This window comes from Chaetodon auriga, chromosome 11, assembly GCF_051107435.1.
Source record: "Chaetodon auriga isolate fChaAug3 chromosome 11, fChaAug3.hap1, whole genome shotgun sequence".
NCBI classification, from domain to species: Eukaryota; Metazoa; Chordata; class Actinopteri; order Chaetodontiformes; family Chaetodontidae; genus Chaetodon; species Chaetodon auriga.
Genome location: NC_135084.1, coordinates 17,960,218 through 17,979,063, shown reverse-complemented (window position 1 = coordinate 17,979,063; position 18,846 = coordinate 17,960,218). Strand labels below are relative to the sequence as shown.

General features: G+C 39.7%; 2 protein-coding genes across 2 annotated transcripts; both read right to left on the bottom strand.

Annotated features, from left to right (window-relative positions):
* Nucleotides 1-649: 649 nt before the first annotated feature.
* Nucleotides 650-6,082, bottom strand: LOC143328419 (carbohydrate sulfotransferase 15-like). The gene is made up of 7 exons (XM_076743546.1): nucleotides 5,786-6,082; nucleotides 4,550-4,883; nucleotides 3,814-3,946; nucleotides 2,814-3,017; nucleotides 2,455-2,611; nucleotides 1,002-1,149; nucleotides 650-840 (listed from the first exon to the last, which is right to left on the bottom strand). The coding sequence occupies exons 1-7, from the start codon at nucleotides 6,080-6,082 to the stop codon at nucleotides 650-652; spliced, it is 1,464 nt and encodes a 487-aa protein (XP_076599661.1).
* Nucleotides 6,083-9,836: 3,754 nt separating this feature from the next.
* Nucleotides 9,837-16,166, bottom strand: LOC143328370 (carbohydrate sulfotransferase 15-like). Its single transcript, XM_076743470.1, has 8 exons — nucleotides 15,870-16,166; nucleotides 13,942-14,275; nucleotides 13,220-13,363; nucleotides 12,045-12,047; nucleotides 11,540-11,726; nucleotides 11,181-11,337; nucleotides 10,189-10,336; nucleotides 9,837-10,027 (listed from the first exon to the last, which is right to left on the bottom strand). Exons 1-8 carry the CDS (start codon nucleotides 16,164-16,166, stop codon nucleotides 9,837-9,839), a joined length of 1,461 nt encoding a protein of 486 aa, XP_076599585.1.
* Between the last annotated feature and the right edge of the window lie 2,680 nt (nucleotides 16,167-18,846).

Sequence of the window (18,846 nt, the reverse complement as noted above, 5' to 3'; positions counted from 1 at the left end):
TCAAGAAATTAACTTTACATTCACGTCCCATTTTTCCTCAAAACTACTTCTATCGCCTTTTGCCATAACTTTCTCTATACAGTTGTTTGTGTTACGTCATATCATCCATATAATTTGTTGTATTATCTATTATTCATATTCATTCCCATTACCGTGCTCAATAAATAATACTTCTCATACAAGTTGTGGTCTGTCCTTTTGAGCTGGATATAAGCAATCCCTGTATCAAGAATTTACTCTTCAGATTATCAGACTGATCTACTGTTGGTTCATTTGTTATCATTACATCAGCATTACAAGAAATGATAAATAAAACCCTTCTGAGCTGAAGAAGGTTGGTGCCCTGTATTTATTAACGAATGCAACATTAACTTAGATGTTTAATAAACTGATTCCCCTACAGTACTGTGTTGTTACAAATGTAAATTATTTATTTAATATTTAAAGGGACAGGACATATCTCCTGAGATAAAAGTTAAAATCACAGCACCATCACCACATGATATTTGCCACGGCCTTCTCAGCAATAATATTGTGAAAACTTCATCCAAATGTGTGGATTAATGAATTCATGGGAATGTAACAGTGAATTTCAAGGGTTTCATGTGTTCATTCACAGCCGTCCACATTTCGCCCACAGTCATACCCTTCAGGGGTAGCTCCAGAGGAAGGCATTGTTGTCCAACAAACTGGCCAGTTTATGGTTGAAGGGCTGGTAAAAATCCCTGAGGAGGTCCCTGGTGGCTGGAAGCATAGGACCGAGATCCCTGTCCGTCATTCGCCGGCTGTTTGACACACGCTTTTTCATCACTTCTTCCTCCAGCTCCACTGACAGAGGACCTGCAGGGAGGATGGGAGGTGGGAGTTCTAGTCAATACAAAAGTGAAGACTTGAGGCAGAAACAACCAGATAAATACAGGACACAGCCATGAAGATGCAGGCAGTTTTTTCATTTCAAACATTTCCAAGTAGCATGTTACTGTAGCTTTTTGAATACGTACTTAGACCCAGAAAATCAAAAGCTTTGTGTAATGTTGCTCTCGGGTCGGCTGAGTAGTCCTCCAGTCGAAGAACTAGAATCTGGTCCCGATGGAAAACTGTGAGCCAGTCCAGTAAGAAGACAACGTACAAGCCCACGTGAAGTCTCACCTGTGGAGAGAAATCAGATCAAAACAATCAACCCAGTGTACTAAGAAGGACTCTCTGTGATGTGTTGTATCTTATACGTCTGTGCCACGAAGGTCCATCAGTGTCAAATCACTTTCAACAGCACATCACTGAGCGACACTGTTTCACTGGGCAACATGCTACTACATTCGGATGAATGTGGTCACTGAAGTTCACTTTGAGTCACACTGTCCTGCTGCTGTCACTGTAATCACTCACAAATCGTTGCCAACAAACACACTATTTAGTTATGTTTGTTTGCTAATAGCTACAGTGGGCAGCTTTTTTTCCACATGATTTAATCCTTTAATTTTTATCCTTTTTCCTCTTTCTAATTCTTTTTCATTCAAAGGAAATGGCTTTGAGCTGAGTGCCACAGACAAGGAAACTGGAAGAATTCAAAGCAAATACTATAACACATTGTTGGCTTTGCTCAAAAAAATAAATAAATAAATAAATAATACAGAATATAGCAGGTCTCAACCTTATGTACAAACTTATCAGATAGATACACACTATTAGTGGGTCGTAGATGATGATTTAGAGAGATGACTTTTGTGTCTCTACATGTTTTTAGGAAAATCCTGGACAGCATGCCTTTAATTCCTGGTTGTTAGATAACAAAGAGTCAAATTCATTGAATCCAGATGCACTGACACTATGAGGCCTCAGGATGGCGGCACAGTACAATACCACCCGCTGAAATTAAACAATGTGCTGTAATTCCCAAGCAGAGTGGCACAAGCTTTAGCAGACTGTGAAAGCCATCATCGGTAACAGAAGAATAAACAGTCTAATTTAATGGTGGTTCTCTGAATTTCTTTTTGTTAGATTTGAGATTCCACTTCTGGTGGGTCTTAAGTGACGATTGAGAAGGATTACTTTGGTGTCTCTACAATGTTTTTAGGGAAATCCTGCATAGCATACCTTTAATCCCTGGTTATTGAAGTCACAGTGAATTATATTTCATCCAGATGACAGTATGAGTCCTGAGGAGGGCTGTGAAAGCCCTCATCTTCATCTCATCCATAACAGAAGAGTTAACAGAAACAATCTAATGGTGTTTCGCTGAATGTTTTTTGTTAGATTTAAGATTAATTGTCACTTTTTACTGTTGGAAATCTCCCAGGATAAACAGTGCTGCCAGCTACATGTTGTGATTAGAGGTGACAACAGACAGAGCTGAGGTGTTTGTTGTTGTGTATCATTAAATATAGTTGTAGAAGTCATCACTCTTATGTAAACTGACATTCAGACAGTTAAAATGAGAACATCACTTCATCTAACCAGCATGGAATCGTGGAGGCTTCTGTTGTAGACACAGGACCGCAGTGACTGCTCAGACAGACAGGACTGAAACAACTGTAGACACCTCATGGTCTTCTCATGGAAGTCCTTTACTGACGTTTTGTCCGTCCTAAAAAACAGGTAAGCAGAATAAAGCCTGGGAACAGAGAGAGACAGAGGTGTGAGCCAGCTGGAATAATGTAAGGACATGTTTTTTATTATAGGAGTTATGATTCAAAACAAAGATGTTCTGTAATAACGAGAAATTACAGGGAAAGCCCTGGAAGCAAAGTAAGCACAACAGAAAGTCAAATCAATGTCTTTAAAGGCAGATGGGTGGATGGATTTCTCCACAGTACCTCTCCACTGGATCTCTAAGGATGATAATGAGCTTGGCACCGGGCTGGAGTGTGTGGATGAAGTCCTGGGTCAGAAAACCGGGCTCCGACTCTTTCCTGTCGCTGTGAACATAGCTCCAGGCCATGTTGTCCCACATAGTCGATGGACTGGCATCAACTTTCAAGACATTGACAACCTTAGTGCCACCTTGTGTAACAAAAGTTCTTTTAAAGGTCCAGTGTGTAGAACTGAAGAGGATCAATTTGCAGAAATGAAATATAATATTCAGTTACCTTTTTTATTTGTAAATAGGAATAGTTTTTGCAGAGAGAACTCAGTTGGTTGCCATCTGTATCCTCACAATTACACTGTACCTTTAAAATGCAGCGGGTTGTGCACACGCTCATAATAATAATAATGTTGCATTATAGTTGAGCATGAAGTTAAATGCCGTTGCAACTTTTTAGATTTTAACCCTCTGAACCACTCATGTTTTCATCTATGGTTTCTTGAAATATTCACAAAACTTACACCATTTATCACAGCCAGAAATTGTAACAACAGAAATATATGGTATAGTGTAGTAGTATAGTATTATCAAACATTAAAATATACTTTACTCCAAAAATGTAGTTTCTTTAATTCATTGTTTATTTGGGAATATTCTCTACTGTCTCTCAGGCTCAGGAGAGCAACAGGTGTTTGAGGTTCTGTTTACACTACTAAAGACACTGTGCTGTTCTCTCAGACCACAGAATACCGAAAATATGTGAGCACCACTGTGCTCCTGAGGCCAAAGCCACTTCTGGAAAATCCATTGAAAATGAGTGAGGCTTACAATAAAGGAAAGGGAGACAAAAGAGAGCTGTAATTTGAATTATGGTCAGGCTCCAAATGTTTTGCTGTACGATGGTCCTCAGAAAAAACAAAATGAAAACTTCAAAGGCAAGACACTAACAACACCAAATCATACCCACTCTCACACACAAACACTTTCACATGTGTTCACCTGTTAGGAACTGGGTGATGTGGTGCTCTCCAGATGAATTTCTATTCATTTCTTCTTGGATGTGTTGGGCTGCCAGGTCAAATAGATCCAGGTAATCTTCCACATGAAAAATGCCCTTGAAGCCCTCTTTGATCTGGGTATAACCTGACCCCCAACACACACCAAGATACCACTCATTATATACTCTTTTACATACCTCTACACCAGATTACGTATTACATGCATTGTATAAATTCTGAATGAGGTTGAACGAAGTAAAAAAAAAAAAAAGTCAGAAGTAGGGGTAATAGGTGCATAAACTGAGTACTGTGTTGTTTTCTGGTTTAATTTATATTATTCTACAAATGAATAATTTTTATTAAGGCCCTGTAAGATACATAGTTTATTTTCCAGAGGAGTACGATTCAACATGAGGCTAAATGTTTGCATAAAAGTTTCTAAACAGGGGGATGACATGGAAAAACAGAGAAACATGCCCAATATAGTACCCTAGAGCACAAGGTGACATTAACAATTTTTTTTATTTTGATTTTTCCAAACTACAGCCCAAAACCCATAAAATATTCAATTTACGAAATTGATTTTAACTTTAAGACTGGGAAAAGCAGAAAATTCTCACATTTGAGAGCTTGAAACCATAAGATGTTTGTCATTTTTAAGTTTTAACTGTCTTTCAATCCATCAACCAGCTTCCACAAACTTTTCATCAGAACATTTAGAAACGCCATCAATCTCCTGATGACTCACCGAAGCGTCTTCTGGTCCACCACTGTGGTTCCTTTATGATGCTGTACTGGACCTGTGGATGCCGTTGCAGCCTGGAGTGCAAGTCAGTGGTACCACACTTTGGTTGGCCAATGATGTAGAAGTACGGCAAGCAGCGCAAACGAAACAGTTTGCCATCTCTGTGTTGTAAGTGCTTGTGGAAGTTGGGCTTCATTTTGTCACACAAAGTCTTCTTAACAGAAATACAATAGCGGTTATTCTTGTATGGATCAGTGCTGTGTTCACTGGAGATCTCCTCATACCAGCAAGGGCTCTTGACACCGGGCAGGAAATGGCGAGGAACCACAGAGAACAACTGTTGGGAGGAACAAAAAATTATCAGCCGAGAGAGTGTGGACAAAATGACAGAAATACTGTAAACTACAGAGTAGCCCCTTTGTTAAATCCTGATTTGGAGAAGGATAGGATGTTCTATATTTGTTTCATGATGTCTGTCAGCAACTATTTCATCTAGATTTAATATAGTATACACTGTAACACAAGTTCTTATGATGCAAAAGATGTAAAAACATCCATTTCGAGCTTTGCAACTGAAGCATCATCACCTTCAGTATTTGACCACTGTTAGATAGTCTGAGTTGCATTATGTTGCTTTGAAAACTCTGTTAGATATTCATATGTCTGACAATGACACATCACCAATTGTGATTCAACTTCCTGACTTACTACCACTTGCTTTATGCCAATGCTCAGACTCAATCCTTCATCGGTCACCTAATAAATGTAAAATGGTATTTTATACATTGGCATTTGAAGTGAACAGTGCCCTCGGCTTGGTTATTCATCTCTGATCTGAGTGGTGCCCCATTGTTTGTAATTAATTTTAATGATGTTATTGTTATAAAAGCAGGTACTGGTATCAGTAAGTATCCTTAATAGCTGCTAGTAAAGAAAACCTGCTCCTATCAAATCCCAACATTCGCACATAGCAGTGAGAATGGCCTGAGCAACACTTCCAGAGACATGTAACCAAATATTTACTAAACAGCCTGAAAAACTTTGGCTTTAAAACCATGACACTGAATCAACACATCTGTCAGTCTCAACAAACAGTGGTCATTATGAACTTAACCAAACAGACAATTAAATGCAGGGCTGTTTGTAAGGTGCTTGCTATTTATCAGTCTATATTTTTGTTATTGGTCCTGTGATGGAGAGCAAAAATGAGATTGACTGTTTTTCCACTGTCTTACGTACATGAGGCTCCATTTCAATGACATCCTTTTCATCAGGCACCTTCCTGGGTGTGTATTCCAGTTTAGAGTGAATGATCTTCATCACTTGTTTCATGTCTATTGAATTCTTTTTAGAGGAAACTTCAGCTGCTGCTCTGCTGTGCTGTCCTTTTTTGTTCCCCGACAGGTTGAAGGAAGCCATGATGAGGAACGTCAGTGTCAAGACCATCAGGAAGCTCATCACTTTGACTTTTGAGATCCTCCTCAGGTTAGTCAGTGACAACACGGGTACCAACTTAATATTCAGTGTTTTAGACATTTTTTATTTGCCAAAAGCCAAAAGACATTAAAGCATGTATAAAGAGGAGCAGTTAAATGATTGTTTCAAAGCTTCTGTTACAGGAGGTTGTGTGTCTTGATGTGTCCATTCATCTTTGTTTTTAATCTGCAGGTCATCATTTGTCTTAATTTCTTACACGTTCCCCCATCTTCAGCAGGGCCTCCTGCAAATCAGAAACACATGTGAAAACATGGCAGACGGCTTTTTTGTGTGACTTCAGTTTTCCTTTCAACAAACGTGCAGCAATTTAGTTTCCTTTGAAGTATTTCAATCATCTCAAGAAAGGTGGTAAGAACATTAATATTAGAGTATTTGACGGAGCGTCTCTGGGTTGTCAGTATGTGAATTTCAGTCTAGACTCCCTTCTATACCACTAGTCACCTCTGAAACGTCTGCTGGATGGAGATCCCTTGCTTTATGATGACAGCTACCTATATAGCACATGCAGAGACAAGCTCTACTGAGGTCAGAGAAATAGTTATTTTGCAATTCAATGAAATAATGAAATATCAGTAGACAGAGGTGGTCACTCGAAAGTGCCGATGACACCACTAAATGCTGCTCTGACATCTACAGTCGTTAATTGTTCGTTAAGTTATTAAGAACAGTGCTGCGTCTGATACTAATCCTGATTGTTTACCTTTGCGTCGTATACTATATTTCCATATTTTAATGTTGGTTTTTATGGTGTTTGCTGATGTGGAAAGCCCTCTCTAGCTCTGGTGTGAAAACACAAACAGACAGGGTCCAAACAGGAACAGGCTGACATTGCCATCAACAGAGCCACGTCGCTCGCACAGCTAAAAACCCCCACACAAATTTTCTCATATGCACACACACGACTACTTCTTTTCACCTCTACAATGATTACAAACCCCATTAATGACAGTGAGACCTAAGGATGATGATGTAGGTCAGAAAGTTTTTCATTCTGTTCCACGTCAAATCAATATATGACAACAACTGTCACTGTCAGGCCAAAATTTCCCACTTGTGGGAAAGAAATTTGGAAATGAAATGGGCAGGTTGGCATGGAATTTAGAGAGCACAGCTGATGATTGTTTATCCCCCCATTTTAGACACTTTCGTCATCATCATCATCATCATCATCATCATCATCATCATCATCGTCTCAAAATGTCGACTTTGCGCAAGATTAGTTTGTTTAGACAAAAACTCCTCTTTACATTTTGAAATCAATAATGCATTTTAAATAACTGTGAGTAAGCTTATGGTACTGATGGTCTTTCATTCATTCACATTCATGTAAGAGATGATGAATGAATGATTGGACAAGTTCATTCATTTTCATGTCATACAATTAATGTGATCCAACCCAAATGGGATTACATGACATGTAAATTGATATCAACACTGCATGTATTTGTATTCGCATTATTATCAACTGAAGAGTGGAAAGTATTGTACAGTCAAGCAGAAAGGAGGACAAAACAGCAACACTGTGCAACATCATTAACATGCCCACTCACTCACTGAGAATTCTCTGGACAATGACCTGTTCCCTTCACACATTTGCTCCATCAGTTCACAGATTTTGGACTCAGGAGCTGGCAGGGTAAAGTCTCTTTAAAGACATATCTGTTCACACATACAGCTGCTTCAAGTAATGGAAGGGAAAATCTGGGGCTACGGTTTGGCCACTGATATTTCAGATCCGTGGTCACGGCCATAGATTCTAACTTGTACAAACCTCAGAAAGGTTCAATAAGTCAACAAGACTAACTTATTCAACTATCAACCCAAGTTCCCCTGCACTCACTCTGCTACTAGAGCGTGGAGATGGACGATGGCAGGTTAACAAGTGGGATGCATCTTGGTCATTTTGCTAACAACAAGAGACAAAATGCTACATGCTGTCTGCAGATGTACAGCTCTGGTCAGCATCAGCATCATGAACAAAAAGATGATCCAATATGACCACAATATCAGTTAGAGAAATATCAGGTCCAGGAGCCAGCACACAGTACACACACATATAATACAGTCTAAAGATGCTGAAGGACTTACCTGCTCGCTATATGCTTCACGTAAAGGTCCTGGAATTATTAAACAGTTGTGATGAAAATCAGGAATTGCAAGTTAACATTTGTCCAGTGAAACTAAAACAGTTTGAGAGCTTAAACACAGAGACAAGTGATACGAAACAAAGATGATGGGTCTTACAGTGTTTAAAGTTATTTAGGGTGGAGCATCATTGTCAGTTCAGCCTCAAAACAGGTTTGTTCAACAGTCTGTCAAAGTGTCATTGCTCTGTACATTCTGTTGCTTTCATGACACTTATCTTTAGATGTTGAAATGGCGTGCGAACAGATGGTGTCAATGGTATGTGTTGCTTAATTGCACTGGGAGGCTCAGTCAGACAAATTAAATGTAGCGAAGGTAGCAATTTTGTGTCAAAAATCATCTGAATGCAGCTCTACTGGAAGTTGATGCTGAGAGACTGGAAACCTGCCTTCCAGGAAAAAAACGTGGTTTTGTCTTGACCACTCCTCATGCAAGTCCTGCTTGTGGACTGTGGGAATGACGAACAAGGCCTGAAAAAATTTTGTCAGCTCTACACTCTCACTCTGCCCCGTAGACTCGATGATGCTTCCCTGAGGTCTTTATTGTATGAAAGCGATTGCGACAGCCAAGTGTTTGGATGCTGAAGTAGTGGAGTTACGAGCTGTGTTTTGGTGCCCTCTTGTGACTAAGTCCATAACATGAACATGATGTCACTCAAACGCCATCATTTGCACAAAATCTACTTAAAATTGGTATTTTTACCAGCAGGTTTTCCCTTTTAATATCCCCTACAGTAGTTTAAATTTTGTTAAAATACTTATTGTACACTGCCTGACAGTATCATATATACTGTATCTCTTCATTGAAGCTATAAATGATGTTTCCACCAAGTGAAATATTCACACTTAAGACTGCATGTTGTCTCTGCACCATTCAATCCCACAGAAATATACACTGCTTGTGGATAATTTAAGGCACGTTTCCCCAGAATTCAGCAAGTTAGAAATGTCAGTAAATTGGGGAACGTGCTAAAATCACAATCACCCACGACCCAAAGCAACATCTTCAAATTGTTTATTTAGTATGATCAACCATCCAAAACACAAAGATATTAAATTTACAATTATATAAAACAGAGAAAAGCAGCAAAACTTCACATTTGAGAAAGTGGAAACACAGAAGGTTTGCTTGATTAATGACTCAAGTGATCAACTGATGATGGATGAATCCTTTCAGTGCTTTCTTGAGATCTCCTCTAGTATTTAAGTTCAAGCAGTTTGCTCTATGAGTTTGCACTGACTGACCCACTGCTGGGTCAGTGAGGTTGGAGAGGTTTTAACACTTCAACTGTTAGTATTGAAATATCTCAGCTGTCAAAATGTTCCTTGATGACTTTCCCCAGATCCACTTTGTGCACAAACCAGAGCTGTAATGACAATATGTACCCCTTTCACAGGAGGACTGTGTCGTTACAAATGTAAATTATTTATTATTTAATAATTAAAGGGACAGGACATATCTCCTGAGATGAAAGTTCAAATCACAGCACCATCACCACATGATATTTGCCACGGCCTTCTCAGCAATAATATTGTGAAAACTTCATCCAAATGTGTGGATTAATGAATTCATGGGAATGTAACAGTGAATTTCAAGGGTTTCATGTGTTCATTCACAGCCGTCCACATTTCGCCCACAGTCATACCCTTCAGGGGTAGCTCCAGAGGAAGGCATTGTTGTCCAACAAACTGGCCAGTTTACGGTTGAAGGGCTGGTAAAAATCCCTGAGGAGGTCTCTGGTGGCTGGAAGCATAGGACCGAGATCCCTGTCCTTCATTCGCCGGCTGTTTGACACTTGCTTTTTCATCACTTCTTCCTCCAGCTCCACTGACAGAGGACCTGCAGGGAGGATGGGAGGTGGGAGTTCTTGTCAATACAAAAGTGAAGACTTGAGGCAGAAACAACCAGATAAATACAGGACACAGCCATGAAGATGCAGGCTGTTTTTTCATTTCAAACATTTCCAAATAGCATGTTACTGTAGCTTTTTGAATACGTACTTAGACCCAGAAAATCAAAAGCTTTGTGTAATGTTGCTTTCAGGTCGGCTGAGTAGTCCTCCAGTCGAAGAACTAGAATCTGGTCCCGATGGAAAACTGTGAGCCAGTCCAGTAAGAAGACGACGTACAAGCCCACGTGAAGTTTCATCTGTGGAAGAAAGTCAGATCAACCAATCAACCCAGTGTACTAAGAAGGACTCTCTGTGATGTGTTGTATCTTGTACATCTGTGCCACGAAGGTCCATAATGTCAAATCACTTTCAACAGCACATCACTGAGCGACACTGTTTCACTGGGTGACATGTTCCTACATTTGGATGAATGTGGTCACTGTAGTTCACTTTGAGTCAGGCATAGACAGGCCATTGGTCGTACTGGGCAATGCCCGGTGGGCCGATGCACATTTTTGAGCCGGTGCTGTCATAATTTAATTTAAAAAATAATAATAATAAAGTTATAAATGTTTTTTTACCAGCTGCAACAGTATTTGAGACACAAAATGCGGCCCGTTGGTTGATTTTCTTGACCCCCATACACTTTTAGTGGGTCATAAATGATGATTTAGAGAGATTACTTTCGTGTCTCTACATTGTTTTAGGAAAATCCTGTGCAGCATGCCTTTAATTCCTGGTTGTTAGATGACAAAGAAATTGAAATTCCTGCTGAATTGAATGATGTGTTGTAATTCCCAAGCAGAGTGGCGCAAGCTTTAACAGACGGCGAAAGAGGAGTAAACAGAAACAATCAAATGATGGTTCTCTGAATTTCTTTTTTTTAGACTTGAGATTCTGTTTCTGTTCTCAATGGTTTCACTTTTTACTGTTGGAAATCTCCCAGGATAAACAGTGCTGTCACCCACATGTGATTAGAGGTGACAACAGACAGAGCTGAGGTGTTTGTTGTTGTGTATCATTAAATATAGTTGTAGAAGTCATCACTCTTATGTAAACTGATATTCAGACAGTTAAAATGAGAACATCACTTCATCTAACCGGCATGGAATCGTGGAGGCTTCTGTTGTAGACACAGGAACGAAGTGACTGCTCAGACAGACAGGACTGAAACAACTGTAGACACCTCATGGTCTTCTCATGGAAGTCCTTTACTGACTTTTTGCCCGTCCCAAAATACAGGTAGTCAGAATAAAGCCTGGGAACAGAGAGAGACAGAGGTGTGAGCCAGCTGGAATAATGTAAGGACATGTTTTTTATTATAGGAGTTATGATTCAAAACAAAGATGTTCTGTAATAATGAGAAATTACAGGGAAAGCCCTGGAAGCAAAGTAAGCACAACAGAAAGTCAAATCAATGTCTTTAAAGGCAGATGGGTGGATGGATTTCTCCACAGTACCTCTCCACTGGATCTCTAAGGATGATAATGAGCTTGGCACCGGGCTGGAGTGTGTGGATGAAGTCCTGGGTCAGAAAACCGAGCTCCAACTCTTTCCTGTCTCTGTGAACATAGCTCCAGGCCATGTTGTCCCACATAGTGGATGGACTGGCATCAACTTTCAAGACATTGACAATCTTAGTGCCACCTTGTGTAACAGAAGTTGCAGTCCAGTGTGCAGGACTGAAGAGGATCAGTTTGCAGAAATGTGATATAATATTCAGTTATGTTTTCATTTGTAACTGTGAATAGTTTTTGCTACCTCAGAATGAGCTCATTATATTTAGAAAGGGAGCAGATCCTCTTTCATGGCGGTCACCATGTTGCACCACCATGTTCCTACAGTTGCTCAGAACGGATGAACCAAGCACTGGCTCTGAGAAGCAGTAAAACTAAACAAATCTAATCTTAAAATTGGTGATAATTCTGTAGCAGGATGAACAAGAGGACATGAGGACAGTAAAACCCTCTGAGTAGATAATTGCCAAGCCACAGAGAGACCCCAAGAATCAGATAACATTGACAAGTTGTAAATCTGACATTCCTGGAGCAAACTGGTTTTGTGTGTCTGTGTGCCTTCTTTTCTATCACACCAGGATAATGCAATCTCTATGTTTGACTCAACTTTGGATGTTCTTACAGTAGTAAACTCATAATCTGTATGAGATCAATGTTTTTCCCATGTTTCTAGCTTATAAAATGACAAAACTATGATCTTAGCTCTCCTAGAGAGTTTCTACCATGGTACCATACTGCCATCTAGAGATTAGTAGCGGTTAGGATTTGTATACTTGACATGAGACAATTATAATTAGTAGTGCTCATTTTGGCAAATATGATCTGCCTTTCCTTATTTCTTTGTTCTATTAGTTAGTTATACTATTAGTTATCATATATGTTAGAACGAGTATTAAAGAATGTTATCATATGTTCGTATGAGTCTGCAGCATCCTTGGGGTGCCCAAGGAGCTGCGAACACATTGGGACACACAAACACACAGAAACTGCTTGGGGTTCACGAGGTTAAAATGAAGAGTGTCATTTCTTATCTAACCATGTAAAATTCATAAAGGAGTTTGTTTCACTTCAGCAACCAATGCCAAGTAAACAGAACCCCCTTATTCTTATCATTTTCACAGAATAAAATCTACAAAATCAAGTTCATGTTAAATGTTGCTTGACTCCAAAATTGTAATTTCTTTAGTTCATTGTTGAATTAGGGATATTCTCTACTGTCTCTCAAGCTCAGGGGGGCAAAGTTTGAGTCAATCTTGTCTATTTTAACGGACAAATTGAGACTGAAAAAAGGTGGCTGTGACAGCACTTGGAGGTGTTTGAGGTTCTGTTTACACTACTAAAGACACTGTGCTGTTCTCTTAGACCACAGAATACCGAGAATATGTGAGCACCACTGTGCTCCTGAGGCCAAAGCCACTTCTGGAAAATCCATTGAAAATGAGTGAGGCTTACAATAAAGGAAAGGGAGACAAAAGAGAGCTGTAATTTGAATTATGGTCAGGCTCCAAATGTTTTGCTGTACGATGGTCCTCAGAAAAAACAAAATGAAAACTTCAAAGGCAAGACACTAACAACACCAAATCATACCCACTCTCACACACAAACACTTTCACATGTGTTCACCTGTTAGGAACTGGGTGATGTGGTGCTCTCCAGATGAATTTCTATTCATTTCTTCTTGGATGTGTTGGGCTGCCAGGTCAAATAGATCCAGGTAATCTTCCACACGAAAAATGCCCTTGAAGCCTTCTTTGATATGGGTATAACCTGACCTCCAACACACACCAAGAGACCACTCATTATATACTCTTTTACATACCTCTACACCAGATTACGTATTACATGCATTGTATAAATTCTGAATGAGGTTGAACGAAGTAAAAAAGAAAACAAAACAAGAAGAAGACAAAAGTAGGAGTAATAGGTGCATAAACTGAGTACTGTGTTGTTTTCTGGTTTAATTTATATTATTCTACAAATGAATAATTTTTATTAAGGCCCTGTAAGATACATAGTTTATTTTCCAGAGGAGTACGATTCAAGAATCAAGAAGGCTAAATGTTTGCATAAAAGTTTCTCAACAGGGGGATGACATGGAAAAACAGAGAAACATGCCCGATATAGTACCCTAGAGCACAAGGTGACATTAACAAATGTCTTGATTTGTCCAAACTACAGTCCAAAACCCGTAAAATATTCAATTTACGAAATTCTCATATTTGAGAGCTTGAAACCATAAGATGTTTGTCATTTTTAAGTTTTAACTGTCTTTCAATCCATCAACCAGCTTCCACAAACTTTTCATCAGAACATTTAGAAACGCCATCAATCTCCTGATGACTCACCGAAGCGTCTTCTGGTCCACCACTGTGGTTCCTTTATGATGCTGTACTGGACCTGTGGATGCCGTTGCAGCCTGGAGTGCAAGTCAGTGGTACCACACTTTGGTTGGCCAATGATGTAGAAGTACGGCAAGCAGCGCAAACGAAACAGTTTGCCATCTCTGTGTTGTAAGTGCTTGTGGAAGTTGGGCTTCATTTTGTCACACAAAGTCTTCTTAACAGAAATACAATAGCGGTTATTCTTGTATGGATCAGTGCTGTGTTCACTGGAGATCTCCTCATACCAGCAAGGGCTCTTGACACCGGGCAGGAAATGGCGAGGAACCACAGAGAACAACTGTAGGGAGGAGCAAAACATTATCAGCCGAGAGAGTGTGGACAAAATGACAGAAATACTGTAAACTACAGAGTAGCCCCTTTGTTAAATCCTGATTTGGAGAAGGATAGGATGTTCTATATTTGTTTCATGATGTTTGTCACAGAGAACAGCAACTATTTCATCTAGATTTAATATAGTATACACTGTAACACAAGTTCTTATGATGCAAAAGATATAAAAACATCCATTTAGGGCCACATGACACTGATAAATGTAAAATGGTATTTTATACATTGGCATTTGAAGTGAACAGTGCCCTCGGCTTGGTTATTCATCTCTGATCTGAGTGGTGCCCCATTGTTTGTAATTAATTTTAATGACGTTATTGTTATAAAAGCAGGTACTGGTATCAGTAAGTATCCTTAATAGCTGCTAGTAAAGAAAACCTGCTCCTATCAAATCCCAACATTCGCACATAGCAGTGAGAATGGCCTGAGCAACACTTCCAGAGACATGTAACCAAATATTTACTGTTTGTAAGGTGCTTGCTATTTATCAGTCTTTATACCATGGTCTGGGTGAATACTCGATTCTGATTGGCTGCAGGGTGTCCGTTAAAAAGTGTTGTAGGACACCGATAAAAAAGTTCCGGTCAAATATCCTGATTGTTCTAAATTATTGCGCTGGCTCAAACGCTAGTTGGTAACCGTGGCAACAGAAACTCAGAACATACGTTAACATACGTTATTTCACAGTTTATTTATCACAATGGCAAGAGAGTAGACAACATGAGTAGCAGTGGTCAGGGTCCACAAACGTTAAATCTCCGTCCTTCAAATGCCAGTATGATGGACATGCCAGTATCTCTATCAAATTTCATGATCAACGTCAAAGTTGCTTTTAATTTTTAATAGTTTGTCGCCTGTCTTTCTGTCTTGCTTACTTACTTGCTTGATACGGAGTGAATGGTGGATAATATTTATAAAAACGATTTAGGATAGACTTACTTGCTTGATACACATTTAATGATCAGAGTGAATGGTGAATAATATTTCTTGCAATTAAAACGATTTAGGAAACTATCTGTGGAATTTCGCATCATCCTCTGGACACACACAAGCGGTAAGAGGTGCACTTGCCCTCTGAAATGATACTTTGTGTCACGTAACATAACGTTAAGCAATCATCTCACTTCCCTCCACTGATTAGGCCTAATATAACAGCTGCGGCCGACCGAGCTGCAGGTTCTGTGGCCAGAGCCGGTTACCTTGGCAACGCGTCACAACGAGAGATATTAAATAGTCCACTCAGCCGCTTCTTGTGAAAAACTTGTGATTTTAACGGTAAAAAAAAACAACATTAACGTATTAATAATTGATTTAATAATTATTTCTTTCATAAGTGACCATGGTATAAGCGGGATAATGCCCTTTGAGGTGTCCATTATCAGAAATGAACGGACTTTGCGGAAGCAACCGTTCACACCTCCACGTCGTCCATTCATTTCTGATAATGGACACCTCGTCGGGCATTATCCCTTACATATTTTTGTTATTGGTCCTGTGATGGAGAGCAAAAATGAGATGTTTTGTTTTTCCACAGTCTTACGTACATGAGGCTCCATTTCAATGACATCCTTTTCATCAGGCACCTTCCTGGGTGTGTATTCCAGTTTAGAGTGAATGATCTTCATCACTTGTTTTATGTCTATTGAATTCTTTTTAGAGGAAACTTCAGCTGCTGCTCTGCTGTGCTGTCCTTTTTTGTTCCCCGACAGGTTGAAGGAAGCCATGATGAGGAACGTCAGTGTCAAGACCATCAGGAAGCTCACCACTTTGACTTTTGAGATCCTCCTCAGGTTAGTCAGTGACAACACGGGTACCAACTTCATATTCAGTGTTTCAGACATTTTTTGTTTGCCAAAAGCCAAAAGACATTAAAGCATGTATAAAGAGGAGCAGTTAAATGATTGTTTCAAAGCTTCTGTTACAGGAGGTTGTGTGTCTTGATGTGTCCATTCATCATAGTTTTTAATCTGCAGGTCATCATTTGTCTTAATTTCTTACACGTTCCCCCATCTTCAGCAGGGCCTCCTGCAAATCAGAAACACGTGTGAAAACATGGCAGACGGCTTTTTTATGTGACTTCAGTTTTCCTTTCACCAAACGTGCAGCAATTTAGTTTCCTTTGAAGTATTTCAATCATCTCAAGAAAGGTGGTAAGAACATTAATATTAGAGTATTTGACGGAGCGTCTCTGGGTTGTCAGTATGTGAATTTCAGTCTAGACTCCCTTCTATACCACTAGTCACCTCTGAAACGTCTGCTGGATGGAGATCCCTTGCTTTATGATGACAGCTACCTATATAGCACATGCAGAGACAAGCTCTACTGAAGTCAGAGAAATAGTTATTGTGCAATTCAATGAAATAATGAAATATCAGTAGACAGAGGTGGTCACTCGAAAGTGCCGATGACACCACTAAATGCTGCTCTGACATCTACAGTCGTTAATTGTTCGTTAAGTTATTAAGAACAGTGCTGCGTCTGATACTAATCCTGATTGTTTACCTTTGCGTCGTATACTATATTTCCATATTTTAATGTTGGTTTTTATGGTGTTTGCTGATGTGGAAAGCCCTCTCTAGCTCTGGTGTGAAAACACAAACAGACAGGGTCCAAACAGGAACAGGCTGACATTGCCATCAACAGAGCCACGTCGCTCGCACAGCTAAAAACCCCCACACAAATTTTCTCATATGCACACACACGACTACTTCTTTTCACCTCTACAATGATTACAAACCCCATTAATGACAGTGAGACCTAAGGATGATGATGTAGGTCAGAAAGTTTTTCATTCTGTTCCACGTCAAATCAATATATGACAACAACTGTCACTGTCAGGCCAAAATTTCCCACTTGTGGGAAAGAAATTTGGAAATGAAATGGGCAGGTTGGCATGGAATTTAGAGAGCACAGCTGATGATTGTTTATCCCCCCATTTTAGACACTTTCGTCATCATCATCATCATCATCATCATCATCATCGTCTCAAAATGTCGACTTTGCGCAAGATTAGTTTGTTTAGACAAAAACTTCTCTTTACATTTTGAAATCAATAATGCATTTTAAATAACTGTGAGTAAGCTTATGGTACTGATGGTCTTTCATTCACTCACATTCATGCAAGAGATGATGAAGGAATGATTAGACAAGTTCATTCATTTTCATGTCATACAATTAATGTGATCCAACCCAAATGGGATTACATGACATGTAAATTGATATCAACACTGCATGTATTTGTATTCGCATTATTATCAACTGAAGAGTGGAAAGTATTGTACAGTCAAGCAGAAAGGAGGACAAAACAGCAACACTGTGCAACATCATTAACATGCCCACTCACTCACTGAGAATTCTCTGGACAATGACCTGTTCCCTTCACACATTTGCTCCATCAGTTCACAGATTTTGGACTCAGGAGCTGGCAGGGTAAAGTCTCTTTAAAGACATATCTGTTCACACATACAGCTGCTTCAAGTAATGGAAGGGAAAATCTGGGGCTACGGTTTGGCCACTGATATTTCAGATCCGTGGTCACGGCCATAGATTCTAACTTGTACAAACCTCAGAAAGGTTCAATAAGTCAACAAGACTAACTTATTCAACTATCAACCCAAGTTCCCCTGCACTCACTCTGCTACTAGAGCGTGGAGATGGACGATGGCAGGTTAACAAGTGGGATGCATCTTGGTCATTTTGCTAACAACAAGAGACAAAATGCTACATGCTGTCTGCAGATGTACAGCTCTGGTCAGCATCAGCATCATGAACAAAAAGATGATCCAATATGATCACAATATCAGTTAGAGAAATATCAGGTCCAGGAGCCAGCACTCAGTACACACACATATAATACAGTCTAAAGATGCTGAAGGACTTACCTGCTCGCTATATGCTTCACGTAAAGGTCCTGGAATTATTAAATGGTTGTGATGAAAATCAGGAATTGCAAGTTGACATTTGTCCAGTGAAACTAAAACAGTTTGAGAGCTTAAACACAGAGACAAGTGATATGAAACAAAGATGATGGGTCTTACAGTGTTTAAAGTTATTTAGGGTGGAGCATCATTGTCAGTTTAGCATCAAAACAGGTTTGTTCAACAGTCTGTCAAAGTGTCATTGCTCTGTACATTCTGTTGCTTTCATGACACTTATCTTTACATGTTGAAATGGCGTGCGAACAGATGGTGTCAATGGTATGTGTTGCTTAATTGCACTGGGAGGCTCAGTCAGACAAATGAAATGTAGCGAAGGTAGCAATTTTGTGTCAAAAATCATCTGAGTGCAGCTCTACTGGAAGTTGATGCTGAGAGACTGGAAACCTGTCTTCCAGGAAAAAAACGTGGTTTTGTCTTGACCACTCCTCATGCAAGTCCTGCTTGTGGACTGTGGGAATGACGAACAAGGCCTGAAAAAATTTTGTCAGCTCTACACTCTCACTCTGCCCCGTAGACTCGATGATGCTTCCCTGAGGTCTTTATTGTATGAAAGCGATTGCGACAGCCAAGTGTTTGGATGCTG